General features: G+C 44.3%; 1 protein-coding gene across 6 annotated transcripts in view; it reads left to right on the forward strand.

The window, feature by feature from the left end:
• Positions 1 to 19,727, forward strand: part of LOC114792472 (roundabout homolog 1-like) — a 144,919-nt gene that overhangs the window by 62,160 nt on the left and 63,032 nt on the right. For all 6 annotated transcript variants that reach the window (XM_028983648.1, XM_028983645.1, XM_028983647.1 and 3 more), the window contains one exon: positions 5,590 to 5,916. In XM_028983648.1, coding sequence (XP_028839481.1) covers positions 5,590 to 5,916 — 327 coding nt within the window. The remainder of the gene's footprint in view (positions 1 to 5,589; positions 5,917 to 19,727) is intronic.

Here is a 19,727-nt window from a genome sequence, read left to right on the forward strand (position 1 = left end):
TGACTGGAAGCCAAGGTGAATCGATCTGAGCCGCTCTCTCATTCCCGGCTCCCCGCCGTGGTCCCTCAGTAGATGGGTGTGAGGAGCAGCAGAGCTGATTTTAGTCGAGTCTATATTTGGGAGTTCAGTGTGTGTGGGGCAAGCTCTTTTAGGTTGCATGTCTTGCATTTTAGAGAAAATGTTGGGAAAACTGACTTTTTATGTGAAATGCACAACATAATAGAACCAAGCATTCAGTCCCACTGAAGCACCATGCAAACATTAGGCCAAATAATTACTGAATGTAACCTGAAACAGCATATCTGCACAGCACAATTATTTAATCAAACACAGTGCCATGAGGTTCACAGCATTATTATATCTTAAGAATTCATTTAGATTCATTTGTTCATTTGTTAAATCAAATGACAGCCTATTTTAATGCTTAGAGGAGCTATCTGGAGACAATGGAATGGAGGCATTTATTTCTTTTTCTCACTAACATTCCAAAAAATAATGACATTTAGAACACAACCTTTGCAGTCAAACACATCCATTGCGGTAACAAGGAGAAGGTTCTCTAACACAGGTCTGAGGTTAAAAGCATTTCCCGCTTCGCAGCATCTCATCCTGCACTTCCCCGCGGATGTTAAAGTGCAGTCAGTCTCCCGACCACATTAAACAGTACATTGTGAAGCAGGTGAGACCCCCACACGGGGGTGGGGAGCAATTACCAGACAGGAGTCTCCTGCATCTCTCTCAGACATCATTTGGTGTCCGTACTTTAATTTCCCAGTTCTTTTTATATGACAATGTGGTCACGCTGCTGCTCTCAGACACATTTACATACATAAGCCCTTATACACTTAGGGGCGGGATCCAATTAGGAGTCCAATAACACTCAAATTATCTTGAGCCAAGAAAAATCTGTTGGACAATGCTAGCAGTTTTCTGTGTGTCAGGAGTCTATTAATAATCATTATCGTTATATATAATAATCTTTAACCACAACACACGTTCGTTTGCATAACAGACGTTCATTTAAATGTTGCCCTGATAAGGACCAGAAGAGTCACATTGGATTTGCAGTGTTTTGAATGTCAGAGTGTATGAAAGCAAAGTGTATATCAACTACATCTACAGTTAATTAACGTAATTATATGTGTTTCGAAACTAAAATGAAAAATTCTGCATGGGCGGCTTGAAATTTGCATGCCTCTTATGCATTTTAGTTTAGTAATTAGTTAGGAAAGCTGCAGCTTCACACCTAAATAAGTCATTTCTTTACTTGAAATTAAATTAGAGAAGAGAAAAAAAGTGTCTCAGTAGGCATCTTGGGGTTTTCAAGAACAGAGTTGCTTTCAGAAGAGATGAGTATAGAAGGGAGATGGCTCATGTTGCTCATTCCATCATCTGCAAACTTCAGACAAGAACAGTCTGGACTGGGATTTCCTTATGTGTAGGAATGGCAATGGCAGCCATATGGAGGAACACAGGGTTCGAGGTTGGGTAAAAGTCTTTATGATGGTAGATGGCTTCCCTGTAGAGATACCCAGTTGGTAGGGCCGTTAGAAATTATCAATACAATAATATATTGCTATATTTTATGTGGTTATATTGTATCAACACAGGGATGTCGAGGATGGGTGGTGGTAGATGGGCTTTCCTCAGCCTCTACAGGAAGTAGAGACGCTGCTGGGCTTTCTTGCCTGTTGAGCTGGTGTTGAGAGTCCAGGAGAGGTTCTCTTTTAGATGAATACCGAGGTGCTCTTGACAATCTCCACACAAGATCTGTCAATGTTCAGTGGAGAGTGGTTCCTCTGTTGTCTCTTGAAGTCAACAATCATTTCCTTTGTTTTGTTCAGAAATAGAAATAGAAACACGACCACCGTAGTCGTGTCATCGGCAAATTTGATGATGTGGTTGGAGCTGTACAGCATTGGACTGAGCACATAGTGGTGCTGGAGATGTTATTCCCTATCTGGACAGACTGAGGTCTCTCAGTTAGGAAGTCCAAGATCCAGTTGCAGAGGGAGGTGTTCAGGCCCAGCAGTCTCAGCTTCTCGACCAGGTGATGAGGAATGATTGTGTTGAATGCTGAACTGACGTCTAGAATTGCACAGTGTCCATGGAGGAGGGCAGCAGGGTCTTCATATGTTTCATGACCAGCCTCTCGAAGCACTTATTCGTGGTGTGTGTAAGTGCAACGGGATGGTAGTAATTGAGACAAGACACTGAAGACTTCTTTGGCACGGGCACGATGGTGGTGGCCTTGAGACACGTTGTATCAATGGCAGTGCTCAGTGAGATGTTGAAGATGTCGGTGAGAAGATCTGCCAGCTGGTATGCACATTATCTGAGCATCTTCCAGGGATGTTTTTTGGTCCAGCAGTCTTTCACGTCCGCCGTGGTTAGAGACAACACCTGATCACTGGAAGGAAGGTTGGATATCCTTGCAGTCACATTGTTCTGTGTGTTGAATCGTAGAAGCGCATCATTCAGCGCGTCTGGTAGGGAGGGGTCACTGTCACAGGCAGAGGTCCTGTAGTTTGTGATGGCATGGATGCCCTGCCACACATGTGCCTTGTGTCACCACTGTCCTGGAAGTGGCTGTGGATTTTGTGCTAATGGCTCAAGACAGTTTGGCCCTTGCTGATCTTAGGTCCACCTTGTCACCATTCCTGATGGCGGATTCTTGTGCTTTGAGCAGCTCACGTACCTCTGCAGTCATCCACAACTTTTTGTGTAATCGTGTGGTGATGGACTTGTCTCCCTAAACATTTGCCAGCCAGTGCACCCAAAACAGTCCTGAAGAGCAGAACTTGCTCCTGCCGGCAGGTTCTCACCTGATTCAGAACCGGTTTTGTGTGTCAGATGAGCGGTCTATATACCGGGAATTAGCATAACAACAATGTGGTCTGATTGGCCGTAGATGGGGCGGGGCTCCGCCATGTATGCACTGGCAATATCTGTGTAAGCGAGATCCAGCACGTTATGCCCTCTCGTTGCAAAGTCCACATGTTGATGGCATTTAGGCATAACTGACTTGTGATTTGCATGGTTGAAATCTTCGTCGACAATGAACTGTCCATCAGGTTGTACATTCTGCAGATCGCTAATAGCTCTGTACAGCATGCAGAGCACCTCCTTCGCATTAGAGCTGGGTGGAATGTACACTCCAATAATAAAAACTGAGGTGAATAAATAAAGGTCTGCATCTCACAGTCACAAACTCCACCAGCGATGAACAGTAGCTAGAGACTAGTTCTGGCTTATTCCAATTGTAGACGGTTTCCCCGATGTCTATGTGTCCTTTCTGGTGCGCTGAAAAACAGAATACACAAAAAAAGCACCATTGTGGAACCAGAGAGGCCACAGCAAGCTACTGTTGCGCCACCATCTTGGATCCTATAAAAAGTACAAAACCAATGGAACCAATTGGAACTAATATGGAACCTATAAAAAGTCTTATAGAAAGTTATGTTTGCAGTACATAAACAGAATGAATACAAAGACAGACACACTTTTCTTGTAAAGCACTGGGCAGTATAATGTGTGCTGGTCTCAGTGGTGATGGATGTAGCTTTGAGCAGTGAACCACTGTGTGTGTTGGTTGTGTGCTGTGGTACCCGCTCCTGTGTCATAATTAATCTTCAGTGAGGACCCGCTTGTCCGTGCCAGCAGCCAGAAAAATGTGCTGTCCTCTGCATCTTTCCCGCTCTTACTGTGCGGAATATAAATGCATGTCCAGCAGCAGCCCTGCCTGACGTCCCAGCAGAAATATGTATTTTTAAAAGGAAATAATTTAGTTGGAGGTGGAGACCGATAGCAGAGCACACTTCTGCTTCAAAGCTCTCGTTAATAAAAGATACAGCGGACGGTGCAGGCATAGGTTCTCTTTTCTGCTTAGTGCTTACTCAAAGTTTTCAACCAAAGGCCATCTCCACATAACCACATCCACGGGGGTGGATCAAAGCCTTCGTTCGAATGCTTTCTACAAATTGGAGTTGATTAACGGGGCAGAAAGAGGAGCCTTCGTGCTTTGCCAGAATGAAATAGACCCTGAAAGGCTTTGCAGATTTATTGAAGAAAATGTATATCAAGTGAGAAACTGTTCCATTACGGTCTGCATGTGACCTCTCTCGAAGCTCCAGGACTCTCCGCCCCTTGAAATAGTAGCATTCATAACAAGCCTCACATGCCTTTGAGGTTTCAAATGTTTGATCAAATAAAATGTTCAGAGAGAAGAAGGTGTCTGTAACATGGAGGAGAATATCGGAGATCTGGAGGAGCTATGGAAGATCTAAGGATTAAAGAGATTATAACTATGCATCTAGTCAGTCTCCTCGAGTGCTGATAATCCTGAGTGCAGATTTTCGTTCCCACCACCCAACTCTGCTAATTAGCTGTCTACCTGTAAGATACTGGCTAATCATTTAACAAAGTGGAGAATATCGCAGTAGAAACAAACACCACTGGTGATGCTAGCATTCCTAGGATCCTAGTGTTCCAGAGATAAGATGGGGCTTTTAATGTGTTCTAAAAAATATCAGATGAGTTTAAAAGAGACAAATGTCTAAATTAAGATGTTGTTGAGTAGTTTTAGTGCTCTGCGTGGGTTGCTTTCTTGCTTTTTGATATCATTAGTGATCCGTGCAGTTTAGTAGCAAAACTGAGCTGAACATGGGAGAGGTTTTCATTCAACTCTTCATATTTTTCCCACAGAAAAAAAAATACTACACTTTCGGACACTTCTCTTGCAGACCAAATTTCTTTGAAACCCCCACCCAAATTATTTCCTCTGCTTGTTCAGTCAGGACTTTTTATTATTTTGTCACCAGCCTTTAGGAAGGAACAAACTTGACCAAAGATTTAGGATATTTTTTGAAGTGGTGATTGTAACTTTTTTTGGAAATAGTACAGAAATAAGGTCTTGTTTTAATTCCCTAGCATTTATATTTCAAATATACAATGAGGGCATTTAGAAAATTTGATTGAATTATCTAAATTTGGAAAAGTATTCACTTTAGAATCCTAAGGACTGAATGGATAATTGTTTTTTTTTTTTGTCTTAAATCATAAAACAAAATTGAGGAGGCAGCAATAAATCTAATTAATGCTTCAACAAATGTGTAGCTATTAAGATAGTTATCTGTGCTGCTGTAACCCCGTTCGACCTTAACATGTGTGTGGGTGTGTGCAGAAATGTGAAAGATGCAAAGAAAGGAAGAAAAGAAGAAGAAGAAGAATAACACACAGCGTGCATATGCGACCGAGTTAGCGCAAGAGGTGACTTAATTAATCTTAAACATCACAGTTATCTGGCGCGCGAGTCGACATGATTAATCTAACCGACGCACAGCTTCCAGACACACTGCGCCGTAATAAGGAAGCGGGTCTCAAACGTGCCCCCGTCAGCAAGCTCTCTTCGGGGGAAGTGGGGGGGATGGGAGCACCGCATCCAGACGCCGCTGCCACGCTGGGAAAACCACTTTAGGACATGTGCTGCCAATTAGGCAGTGCTTATCATAATGAAATGGACTGAGATGCAGATGATATTATTCCCATTACGCCCGCTGTAATGTATTTCCTCTCCGCTTCCCTTCTCAGGGTCTCGGCTGCGCCAGGAGGACTCCCCCCCGCGGATCGTGGAGCACCCCTCGGACCTCATCGTGTCCAAGGGGGAGCCGGCCACCCTCAACTGCAAGGCGGAGGGGCGTCCGGCGCCCACGGTGGAGTGGTACAAGGATGGCGAGCGGGTGGAGACGGACCGAGACAACCCACGCTCGCACCGCATGCTGCTGCCGAGCGGCTCGCTCTTCTTCCTGCGCATCGTCCACGGCCGCCGCAGCAAGCCTGACGATGGCAGCTACGTCTGCGTGGCCAGAAACTACCTGGGAGAGGCCGTCAGCCACAACGCATCGCTGGAAGTAGCCAGTAAGTGCATCCGTCTGTTCTCTGGTCTGCTGGTGGACTTGGCCTTTACAGTTCATTCTTGGGTTTAGAGTCTACACACAAATCTACACACTTGGTACTGTTCTGCTGCGACAGTGCGTTAATGGAGGAACAGAGGTAATATCAGTGAATATCAGCTCCTTGTTGTTCAGAAGTCCTTGCGACAAACAGCGGCTTGACATTGTGCTCTGATGTGCTTCTGTACATGGCCGTGAAGTGAAAGCAGTCACAAAGGTAGGAAGCCGAACTGACCATAATGACACGTTCACACACCACAGGCCTAAAATTTACTCTAAACCCATGGCCCATGACTGCTGGAATGAAGCAGGACCAAACCACAACCTACATTTTTATCTTTGATCTAGAACATGTCTTTAACACAAGATAAATAGGGTGGGATGATTTTTAAAGTGGTTTGAACTCTGTTATTTGGCATGGAGAAAATGGCTCTCAGTCACTCACACTGTTAAGTGAAATTTGTGGGGTATTTGACTATTAAAAAAGTATTTTTGTCAGCTCTGTCCTTGAGTAAAAAAAAAAAGTTAGAGGCCTGTATGTCAAGTTACCTTGCTCAGCATTTGCATTTTCTCAAACGGGCGTTCAGGCAATCTAGTAGAGCATCCTTGCGTTACTCCTGTTCTTTTTCTAAATTTATAATAATATTTTGGGATTTTATTTAAATATAAAATGGATGGTTTTAACTAGTTGTGAATTGAAGGAGATGCATGGAGAACATGGCTGGTAAAAAAATTCATCTATGAAAAGTGACATGCTGGATTCAGTGCATCAGATGGTATCAAGTTAGGTCTCTCCAATGTCCACGATTGTATAGGGCGCACATACTGGTACCAAGAGCCGTAGTCTGAGGGGAGCTTCCTGCGCTCACATGTCAGGAATGTTTTTTCATCGACGGCTAATTCACCGCAGCCCGCACCTAATAGAAACACTGGCAAATCTAATTAGAGACCCACATAGCCGTTTGATCTTTGCCTGGTTGGCTAGATGACATTTTATAGAAACAAGGAATAAGAAACTCAAAGAATCCCTGGGTTGTCTTGGCTCCATCCTCTTTCTGTCTCTCTCTCACTTTCTCTTTCACTCTCATATTTATTCATGATAAAAGACCATGAATAAATTGAAAACTGTATGAGGCAGAATATTGGAATATAATAGCAATGTAACCGGGAACGCACAAATGGCTAACTGTTCCCTCTCTTAGAATCTCATTTGTTCCTCTGTCTGCTGCTGTCCCTCGTAGCAGCCTTAAACAAAGAATTACTTATATGTCATTATAATCATTTCAATGCACTTTATAATGTATCTGCATTTTTGTAAGCGGCTTTGGGGAAAGGATTTATGCAGGGATGTTAAGGGAGGAAATGTGTAAGTTCTCTAGCCAAAGGAACAAAAGCGTGTTTTTGAATTTACCCCCAAGCCTGAAGCTGGCCTATCTCACAGCCCCCCAGGTCCATTATCATAGAAGGTGATTGTTTGCTTGCCAGGACATTTGCCTTCATTAATGCTATTACCTAAGCACTCTGACCCTATTGTGTATGTTGGAAACCATACTTTTACATACCTGTAGATGTACAACTGGTAAAACCAGTGTTGACAGCTGTGGAAACATCTCACAATTGAATTGTAGATCTGGTCTGCAGAGGCCCTTCGTTCTGACCGTTGATAAAATGGGGTACACAGTGACAGAAAGACCGAGCAGCAGATGGGCCAGGCAGTGCTGGTTAGGTTGTTTGGTGTGACAGGCGTAGCAGTTTAGTGCATGATAGTTGCTTCTTAGGCTTCTGAGACTTTGAGAATTGCTCCAACTGATTGTCAGTTTGGGGTTGTTTAAAGGTTCAGCTCAGCTGTCCAAAAAAAACATTAGTATGTGTGTGTGTGTGTATCTGTTCGTGTATGTTTACATTTCCATAAGATTTAACTATTCGGGGGGATGGGTGGGGTCTGTGCATGAACAGGTGGGTGTTGTGCTGACTGTGGTCCAGTGAAAGGTCACGTCCCACAGAAAGGTCAAGCTTTCACCCCAGTTAAATTCTGAAGTCGAGTGAATGAGCACCCCTGCATGCTAATAATACAGAACACCAGGTACTTGGCTATTTGTGTGATCAAAAAATAGGGCTGTGAGGTCAAAGGGCAGTGGCCAGTCAGGTTAATGGTATGTTTTAAAATTAGCATACATTCAGTATAATATCACACAGTTAATTTAGTTTTCTTTTCTGTGGTTTTGATGTATTAACAGTATCCACATAGATAACATAGTGTATGGTCTGGACTCGGACTTGGGAGGTGCCCATGGTCCCATATTACGGACCAGAGTTTTGTATTGTGTGTATGTGTGCCCTTGATAGTGTGTTCACCTGTCGTGTCTTGGATAAGATTTGTTGGTCATTGAATGTGTTTCCCTGTCTACGTCAGTGTCTGTGTCCTGTGTCCTGTGTGTTGTTCTTGTGCCAAGTTGTTTTAGTAAACCCTGTCTCGTAAAGTCGAGCGAATGTGTAACAGTGAAATATAAACAGCACAAGCTGTAAGTGTTTACTTAATATTAAAGAAAGTAATGAAAAGACTAATATTGTGCATGTTTAGTTCAGCATTTCTGAAAGAAGAATGTGGAAAAAATCTGTTCAGTGTTTGTTCTTCACACAAGCTGCATTTCCACATTAGTTGTGCAAAACTAAAGCAATATTTTCAAAATGTCAACAAAACAACATTGGGAAATAACTGCGTTTATGCTCAGTGATGTAATGCAACACATTAATCATCCCCCCTTTTTCAAGACCTGCTGTGACATGTATTTTAAAACATTAAATGATCTGTAAATGGTCTTTCATATTTTGCTCTATATTTTATTACATTTCTTTTAGGCTGTTTTGTGAGGCTTGATGAAAAAGTCACTATCACGAAAATTTGGTAGCATGTCAAGCCACTTCCCCTCACAGGGTGAATGTGACGTGAAAGGCCTGCAATGTTAAATCCTTTACTAACACAGCGCAGCTGCAGGCATCTGTCTGCAGGGCCCTTCGTCTGAGGAAGTTCAGCTCACAGCCTGCTGATCTCTCATAACCCAGCCGATCACACTGGGTTCAGGCTGAGGCGGTCGCTGCTTAAAGGTCAGTGAGGTCAAGTGTCGTGCAGGGGGGTCCTGGAACCAGAATGTGTGTGAATGTGTGTGCTCATGCAGAGCGTACGAAACTCTTGCTGACCTCGGTTTGCTAATGGGGCTGGGGGGGGATTAATTGGATTTAACGAGGCTTAATTAACTGAAGAGTGCCATGACACTGAAGAGCGCAGCATTGCTAAATTAGTCGCCGGGTCACCGTGTGTGACTGATGACTCCACTGCCTGGAGACTCTTTGATTGGATCAGAATGGTGAACAAAAAAGAACCACAAAGTGGATGAAACTGCATTCTTTTGGGTCTTTTGATATTATTGGATGAAATGTTCAGTTATTAAGACAGTATTACAAGTTACAGTCTTACAAGTCTTAACGTGTCAAATGTACTAGAATTGGTGGAAATCATGTTTAAATGATATTAGGGCTGGGCGATGTGACAAATCAGACTTGAAATTGCCTTCCTAACAACGTTCAATCAGCATAACAAGACTCCAAAGAACAGGGTACTTGAACACATGAGAGGGACAACTGTTGCTCACCATGCCGAAGACAAAGGCAACCAGTCTGGAGCTCACAAAGAAGATACTAGAGACTTATGGTAAGGGGAAGGCTGCCTTCTCCAAGCAATTCCGTGTCTAAAACTGTTGTCGAGTACAAGGAGACCATAAGCTCAAGATCCCGAGAACTGTGGGGAGGAAAATAATCAGAGATATCAGCAAGGAGTCAGTATTTCAAGGAACACAGTTGTGAGGGCTCATCATCATGGTGGGCTTCCCAGAGGAACCCCTTTACTCAAAGTGCAGCACATCAGCACCCAACTGAAATGTTCATTTGCCCATGAACATTTGAAAGGTAAAGACAAGTTTTGGAAGTCTGTGCTTTAAAGTGAAGTGATTGTCACATGTGATACACAGCAGCACAGCACACGGTGCACACCGTGGTCTGATGAGACTAACCTGGAACTGGATTTTGCTTATGTTTGTTGAAGAAAGGTAGAGGTCTTCAAGAGACAAGTGAAGTGATTATCATTGTGATACACACAGTGCACACAACAAAATGTGTCCTCTGCTTTTAACCATCAGCCTTAGTGAGCAGTGGGCAGCCATGACAGGTGCCCGGGGAGCAGTGTGTGGGGACGGTGCTTTGCTCAGTGGCACCTCAGTGGCACCTTGGCGGATCGGGATTCGAACCAGCAACCTTCTAATTACAGGGCCGCTTCCTTAACCGCTAGGCCACCACTGCCCCACCACTTCAACCCTAGGAACACAGTCCCCACAGTTAAACATGGTGGAGGGAGCATGGTGGCAAGCACTCCGAAAGCTGCGCTGTACCACATAGTCGCCAAAAATGGAATGAAGCAAGTCGGTGTGAAGTGGGTGATTCCTGCTGCGTGGTTATTGGGACGTGCCCGTGTTAACTTGTGTCGGGTCACATTTTAATCTGGTGACCCTGCACATACAGAAGCGAATACACGCAATATAAGATGGACTGTTCATGGAAACTCATGAGAATTTCCAATCGTATTATTGCATTCAGAGTTTGACCAATGGACAACACTTGACTTGGGAGAGCAGGGAAACTTTAATTTCGATTCAGCAGAAACACTGTTACTACCACAACAAAACACTTTATTTTTACCTTACATTTACTTTTACATTATATTTACTTTACTTGGCAGACCCTTTTATCCAAAGCGACTTACAAGGAGAAGACACCAGCAGTTCTCATTCGGTTTTCATAGATTGTGAGTCAAAAAACTAAGAGCATTGATAAGGCCTAACTTGTCAGGAATAGAACATGCTATGGAATTGTTAAGTGCTAGACAATTATTTTTTATTTTTTTGAGTGTGTGTGTGTGTGTTAGACTCGTTTGAAATACTTTTTAAACAAGTGAGTTTTCAAATGTTTCTTAAAGGTGGTGGTTGTCTCTGCTAGTCGAATGTAGCAGGGCAAGTTGTTCCACCAGCCAGGGACAACAAAGGATAATAGATTCAATTGGGATCGGAGACCCCGTGAAGAGGGAATTTTCAGTCTCATTTCGTTTGCAGATCTGAGAGGGCGTGCAGGAGTGTAGCTAGTAGTGTATTGATATAAGAGGGTACACTTCCATTTACAGTGCTTCAAGGCAGCATCAAGGATTTAAACTCAATGAGAGCAGCTACCGGGAGCCAGTGGGGAGAGGTGAGAAGACCCGTGACATAGGTGTGTTTTGGCTGGATGAAAATGAGGCAGGCTGCCACATTTTGGACCATCTGGAGGGGTTTTTATGGTTACTGCTGAAGCTCCAGCCAGGAGAGTTACAATAGTCGAGTTTAGAGATGACCATTGCCTGGATGAGGAGCATATTTATGACTTTTGTCATAATTTTTATGAATAATTTTTTGCAAATCCTTCCAAGGGACCACAACAATGCACGAACGTAGCTCAATGTTGTATACATTGAATCAAACTCTTGAACATCAGTTAATGTGATTGGCTGTAAACTCAGGATACATTTGATTGGCTACCTTTTGGGAAACAAAAAATTGTACATAGCCATCATGCATAGTCAGGGAAGTTTAAAATCCACAAATAGATGTAGGAGTATTCACAAATTTATATGGTGGTTTGTAAATGCAGTGTCATTGGATTGTGAATATATGTAACTGCACTGACATTTTTTGAGTCGAGAAATGTATTTGTGAATGGTGTTGCATTTATTTGTAAGTCATAAATTATGTTTGTGAATCTTGTTACATTTGTTGCTGAATCAAGAAATATGTTTGTGAATGGTGTGATATATATTTGTGAATTTTGAAACTAAACTATCTCCAGAGAATTGTCTCAGACGCGGGCTTTTGTTACAGTTGCAATTTAAATAATTATTTTTTTTTATTGTGATCATGAAAAATGCCCAAACTGTGTAAAATTGTAGCATAATCGATGATCGAGATTGTGTAATTGCCCAGAACTGTATCACATACATTATAAACATTCATCAGACACAAAGTGTCAAAGTGGCAGGTACCCTGTGTGTACGTGTATGTGTGTGTTTGAGAACACAAACCCGTCGTTAATGAACCACACTTGGCAGACAAGTGACCTGCGCCGCTGTTGACTTGTAGGAGTGAGGTTTCACCCGGATGACATCAGTTTTACTGCTCCACCAAACTCACTTAAACAAAGTTCACCTGTCTTTGTGTGAGTTTGTGTTAAAGCGGGAGTGGTGTGTGTGAGACGTGTATGATCTGTGTGTGTCGCCGTGATCTCGGATTATCTCGAGAGGGGTCTGTGTGTGAGGATTTCATCTTCAAGGCTCCAGAAAGAGAAATGTTGTCAAATCGAACACGAGTCAGAGCAGCAGGATCTGATGGTATCCACAGGTTATAGAGAGAGTGTGTCTACGCGTGTGTGTGCCGAGAAGATATTTCAACGATCTGTATTGTCAGATACCCCTTTGCCCAAGAAAAAAAGTTCAGCAAGCAAGAGCGAGACCTGAGCAGGGTGACGAAAAGCGTAAGAGAAGCGTGGAGGGTGCAATAACTGGGAACAGAGTAGATGGAGTGGGAGAGTGAGCATGAGAGAGAGAGAGAGAGAGAGAGAGAGAGAGAGAGACGTTGTCCTCTGCTGAACTGAGAAAGGAGACTCGTTTCTCAGCGCCGCAGAGATCAGAAGCGACAGCCGCAGACAGTGACAGATGTGGCGGCCGGCAGAGCCTGAAGTGTGACCGCGAGGACGAGATCCGGCAGGGTAAGCAGAAACGCTCACCAAGACGAGAGGATCTGTTCTTCGGGGATGGAGAGGAAGAAAAAAAAAAGAGAGAGGAGCATGAGGAGAAAAGAGAAAAAGAGCAGGGGATGCGTAACCTAGTTCACATCCAATAAATGTCAGAGAAGGACGCTCAGCGTTTTCTAGGCCTGGGGGATTTGGTGGGGTTGAGGGGGGGGAATGAGCGCGTGTCCTGCTGACCTCACGTAGCTGATTCAATCATACGGCTGTTTATCGAGGTGAATGCAAAGTCACGGCCGGTCCGCCCCGCCGATGACGGCCACCGGTCACTGCGCTGCCCAGGCGAATCGGGAAACAAACGGCTGCGCTCATTACAGAGGACACACAAACCATGGCTTCCCGCACCGATTTAAAGCTTAACTATGAGATATGGTGGCACTTGCAGGGCTCCATGTCTAACGTGGTAAGTCACCCTGCACACGGCATAGCCACCTGCTTTCTAGTACAGTAATAAGAACATATATACATATAATATAACAGTACATCTATCTCATTGCTGAATAGGGCCATTGCTCAATATTATTCATGCTACATGATCCATAAGAGAATGAAGCCCCCTGTCACATTATACTTTAGTGTGCATGAGTCCCGGTAACTAAAGAGAAGGGGCATCTTTGGAGATGAGGACCTTTATTGCTTTTTTTTTTTTTTTTGTAGAGGAAATAAATTGGGGAATTTGGGACATCCCAGTGTGTAACATTCTGAGATCACGCTGGGCGAACACGGATCATCATCGCATTGATTTGAATTGAGCTGAATTGAATTCTGAGGCTAAATGCCTCTCAACATTTTCATTCTGGTGTGAAATGACTTGATTGCCTTGAGCCCCTGGGTCAAACCCTGTTGAACCTCAGCAGGTTGTAGGGATTTTTCTGCCCTAGTGCACCTGCTTCTGCAGGTGTCTCTCACAGTGCTGTCTACTGTCAGATTGACCTTTTATCCACAATATCTCAAATACTATAGAATTCAGCACCTTAAGTCACAAGGTTTTGCTAATTTGATCCACTTCAAATCCTCTAAACCATCTGAAATCCTTCAAAACCTCTGGCCCCCATCTACCACTGTCTTTTTATCTTTTGGTCTGTGTGCCTTTCTCTCTGATTGTCTTCTTTTTAACCCCCCTCACTAACACAGTCACACACGCAGATTAGGAGAGTAGGAGAACGGGAGATTGTATCGACTCCTCCATGTTTGTGTGGTTGCTGTACGCCTGTTTGCGTTTTCTGGACGAAGTCTCCAGAATGCAGCAGGCAGGGCAGGTGGGGGTGAATGGCATTGAAATGGAAGGAGATGCCGCGGGGAGTGGATCTAGTTCGTTCTCCGCTGTCCCATTTAATTTGCTTGTGTGTGCTGTCACCTTGCCTGCGTGATCTTCAGGTGCACTGAAACATTTTATGACTATGCAGTCCTGAAAGAGGGACCAGAGGCCTTCCTGTCTCAATCTAATCCTGATATTACATTATTTTCAAGTAGAGCTACAGATGGACACATCTTTTTTTCAGGTTCACAGACAGTGCAAATCAGGTGGGACCAGATGGAAATCTGAACACAAATCAAAGGAAATTAAAAAAATATATATGTTTACTGTCATACTCTGCCAGCTGTTTTATTCAATAATAAAATCCAGATCAGGTCAGTATTTTAAATATAGTTGCTTTATATGCATTCTAGCAAGCTGTGTGTGTGTGTGTGTGTGTGTGTGTATATATACACACACACACACACACACACACACACACACACACACACACACTCAGGAGAGAGCAAGACAGATATATTCCTGACTATTTGTGCTCTCTTTGTCCTTCCCCCTATGTCCAACTGTCTCAGTTTCAGGGTTCTCTGTGCTTTATGTGCAGAGAGAATCCCAAATTGTTGAATGTAGGGCATGTGGCGAGTGTGTGTGGTCTTCAATGGTTTTTGTTAGAACCCCCACCCCCCTTCATCAGTATTTAAGCAGAGATCTCATTCCTCCCATGATACACACACACAATGTGGTGCCTATCAGCAGAGCTTTAGATTGTGTTTTGCGTCTCACTCTTCTAATTGTTCCCACTTCGCTGTGGGTGTGGCAGTCATTACATGGCATGTGTGGCTCTAATTGGAGGGGTTGGTAAATCCATTATCAGAGAGAGAGAGAGAGAGAGGAGGGGGATTGAGAGAGAGAGGAAATACATTCATTTTGAAGATATATCCATATATCCTCACAGCGCACAAAAAAAATATAAATACTGCTCTGAGTTCCGGGACCAGCAGTAACGAATTAGTTCTATTAAATTGGCCCTAACGCGTGCGCACACACAGCAGCGTATGCACTATAAAGATAGATGGCCCGGCATTGTGCATAGTGAGTTATCAGCAGTGTGGGACTCCTCTCGGCATTGGTTGGTGTAGGGTGCACATGAAAAACGTGGAGGCGGACCCCCCTCTTCCTCCCGCTCGGGTCTTTGTGCTCTCCATGTTTGGAGGATAAATTGCTGACAGGGAGGGAATGGCGCGCCACAGGGGAACGGGAAGTGGTGTAAGGAGAGGTGGGATTCGTGCTCTGCCCTGCCAATTAAACCATATATTTTTTGTGTGTGTGCGCGCTTGGAAGAGGGTGCCGGGGAACGGCTGGTACAAAATAAATAATGAATCTTATATAAATGGGGTCTTATATAAACGGTGGGGTCTATTACAGGAAAGGCTGTTTTTGTTTGTTGAGGCTGTTGGTGAACGGACAGTAAAATTGTTCTGTAGAAACGGGACGAGTGAAAGCTTGGCCTTGCGGCTGGAGGACTGCTTTTCGTCTGTAGGTTCAGCCTTTGTCTGTAAGCCCTGTCTACAGACCCAACACACACACACACACACACAGACACAAAAGATGCCTTGCCTCAGCAAATGAGACACGAAAGCTGAAAGCGTGGGTGAAACGTCTGCCTGTGTTGGTCTGTTTCCTGCAGATGTGTAATTGTTATCCCAGTCGTGGTCTTAATTCAGAAGCACTAGGATAAAAAAAAAAAAAAAAAATTCAATTTTGCCAGCTGGGTTAATTATCACAGTGTCGATAGGAAGAGTCCACAGATCAATATTTTACTAAACTCAATTAGGAGTTAGGAAAAAAGAATCTTTAATATCAGCACCAGTTTTAGAGTTTAGTCTGCTAATTTATTTCACGATACATTCGTATTTGCAATATTTTATGAAACGTCCATGAAATTAGGAGTGTGGATTTAAAAGTCACATTTATTTCTAAATGCAAATTTGTCCCCAGAAAAACAGTCTGAATGTTTTGTTGTGTAATGAGCTTCTGTCTCGGACCACTGACTCTCGCAGCCTTTGTTGTGTTACTGTTGCGTGTGCAGAATATGAGAATCTGGCGCTGACGCCGTGCCACTCCACCCCTCCTTTTGTTGAAACACCGTTTTCCTCACCCCCCCCCATCTCCATCCGACAGTGGAATGCGTACTAGATTCTGTCGCCGGGAGATACAGTGAGACGCATGCATTAGGGAGAAGAAGACAAAGAAGTGAGGGAGTGTGGGAGGGCTGAGAGCGAGCGTAAGCGCGGTGTGGAGTGGTGTGCCAGCAGTGGTTATCTGCTGGTGGCAGAAGACTGGAGCCTCCTGCTTGCATATCTGCCCTGGTTCGGCCCGAGAGGAGCCATCAGCACAATAGGGTGTCTGTGCGCGGGCGACGATATGGGTACCGCCGGGTCGCCATGAGACGAGGGCTGGTGTCTGCACTGTGCCACGGGGAGCCGGCTCACCCCTTTATCACCTGGTGGTCTTCCAGAGCATTTCAACCACTGTGGACACGGACCTCCCTCTGCTGAAATAGCAGCGCTTGTTCATCGCTCGTGAGCTAAACCCAAACTCAAACCCAGCGCAGCTGAGGTCTGGAAGGACATCAGAAGGTAGCTTATCAGGAGAGGGCATCTGTGTTTACGGAGCCGAGCTTTGTGTGCTCGCCTGGCGGTAAAACATAAGCTCTGCTTAAGAATTCAAAGTATGCATTTCATTGTTAATGAAAGCACATTTCAATCTTTTCCCCGACTTTTCAGACTAGCGATGGACAAACGATCAACATAAATCAGCTAGGACAGTGGAGGGGGAATAAAGAAAAAAGAATATGTTTAAGCCTAAAGGTAAATGTGAGAAGAGAGAAACCCTTTCATTGATTTAAATAAACATAATCAATTGTGTAATCAATAAAATTTTGTTTAATTGGAATCCGCTTCACTCACAGTGCTTGACATTTCTAACCCTGAGTGGTGAACTTGACTTTGTGTTGCATTATTTATCTCAATCAGTGGATGAATTTTATGCAGATCCAGAGTAGGATTGCACTTGGAATTGTAAAGGCCGGTATAGTAATATCTGCTCAATAAGGGTGATCACACATGTGTAATGGGGAGGACCAGAAATGCTGGAGAGGCAGGACAGGGACAGCAGGCATGCAGGGCAGGGCGGCGGTTCAAGCACACGGTGAGATAAATAGTTCCGAAAGGAGCAGGAGAGAGAGGAGTCTTTGGGCATGGGTTGGCGTGGGTTCCACGTTTACTTCCTGGTGGTCATCCTCGAGGGCGCCTGCGTGCCCCCTGCAGGTGGGGAAGGGAAAGAGGAACCGTGGCAAAATGACAAAATAATCACTTTCACTTTATTCACTTCTCTGTGATTCATTAAACAGGTCTGTGAAAAGTCTGCATGTGAATTACTTGCCCTTCAGCCATTATATCAGTCCCTCCACTCAAGCAGTAGTTTATGTTCATGTTTGATGGATGGGCGCCGGGGCAAGAGCTGGTTAACCTTCCGGATAGGGCAGCAGTGATGGCACCAGGTCTGGCCGTCATCCATCTCATCTCCACATCATATGACCCCGTCTAACCTCTCCACCCCGTGCACCAGATCTTCGGTTCCCACAGAATCCCACACAGCCCTGACAGGCCGGCGTCCGACCGGTGATGATGGTGGGCCTGTTGTTATCTGTGGCGGAGGTCAGGGGCCTGTCACCTCTGTCATGCTTGTCTCTGCCAAAGTTGTCTCCGCCCGGGGCTTGTGACATCTACAGTTTCATCTCTGTGCAAGCAAACGTGGCCAGGGTCTAAAGCGAGACAGATAGGGAGTGTTCAATGTGACGACAAGATAGGGCAACACAACATTAGTTCTTTTCCACTGACCGGGAGGTCGCTGCTCCATGCATGGATTCCCAAATTCGGTTCAACCGGTAAAAAAGGCACCGCGAGTTGATGCAAAGCGTCAATAATAGCGTGTGACTCGCAGCCTCTGTAGTCTCACAAGCTACTGTTACTGTAATTAAAACTCATGTCATTGCACCGAAGGACCAATTAAATCTCATCCCCGCCCCCATCTGCATGCTTCCGAGCATTTCCAGACACCTAAATTACCCAGGAATGCAGAAGCCTTCTGCATTTCACATTTGTGGTTTAACATAAAAAAAGAAGATGCAGACAAGCATGCTGAGAGCCATCGAGCCGCTTGAGAATGCTTCACTTTTGCATTGTTAGCTTAAGTAAGTGGAAAAATCACCACTCCAGCAGGCATTAGCACTGCAACACAGTGGCTCTCCTGGTGTAATGGGCACGAGCCGGACCTGGTCAGTTTTTACTGTAGTGTATTAATGAGTGGATGAGGGTGCTCCCAGACATTTACACTGGCACCAGACACTTAATGAAACCCAGTCGAGTTCTGTGCTGAGGTCTGAGACTGTGCAGTACATATTAAATATTAAAACACTTTGTGAAATATGATGTATTCTGATATTGTTGAATATCATGTTATAATGTTGTCCAAGGAGTGGCCAAGGAGTCGCAGTAATGCAGTGGCCATCTCTGCTGTATTTACTGGTCCCTGTGAGGAGTTTGCATGTCCTCCAATGTTTCCTCTTGGTGACCTGGAGGTTAGTTAAAATGTTCACCTTTAAGCAGACTTTGCACATCCTTCCAGAGATTTTAAGAACTTTAATTTGACAATATGAGCCTGTCCTAGTTGACTGCAGTCAGAGATTTTTTTGATAGATGTTAGTGAGAATATAACCCCTATCATTTGTGAATTTTACCCCAGGCATAGAGACTGTCACTGTCTGTTCTGTAGCCCTTTCTGCCCCTTTGTGCTGAATGATATGGGTAGGCTTCCTCCCCAGTCTTCCTCTGGTCTCCCATGAGCACTGGCCTTCGTGTCTCAAATTCCAGAGTGGAGCAGGGCGGGGCTGGCCCTGGATTTCCTCTATATGTCACTTCGACACAGAAGGACATATGGAGCACAATGCTGTCCTGCGGAGGACAGGAGTTGATTGTGGGAGTTTGGATGTTCTCTGGCCGCAAATTTCTTTATGCTGATTTATCTGTAAAAATCCCTAAGTGACATAAACTGAACTTCTCAGTGCAGTAATTTGCCAATGTGATAATTGTTGTTCCCATGATATCGTTTGGATTAAAACATCCATCATTTTTCAGATGCTATAGAACAGACAGAGCGAGCACAGAGGAAAAACAAGCGGGCAGAAGATCTCCCAGTAGGCGCGGTCTGAGAGGGGGAGTGGGGGGATTTTTTTCAGGCGGGGGGTGGGGGATGTGGGATCACAGGTGAGATGTCTTCACACAAACCCTGAGACACAGCAGCTGTGGGCAACGCTGTCTCCCACTGGTCCACAGAGACATGAATCCTGCCATACACACACACACATTGTGATTTATGATCTGGCCTACTTTGGGCTTGTGTAGTGATTGGTTTGGTGTTGTTGTGTTACAGCATGCATTTTATGAGGAAAGATGAGGTTTATCCTGTGGTTTATTTTTTACGCTTCTGGTCTGCATTCCCCCCTTTTTTATGTCTATAGAGGTCGATTGACAAGTAGCTTTAAAAAACAAATAAAGAAACAGAGAGCTCACATGAATACT

This window comes from Denticeps clupeoides, chromosome 6, assembly GCF_900700375.1.
Source record: "Denticeps clupeoides chromosome 6, fDenClu1.1, whole genome shotgun sequence".
Taxonomy (NCBI): Eukaryota; Metazoa; Chordata; class Actinopteri; order Clupeiformes; family Denticipitidae; genus Denticeps; species Denticeps clupeoides.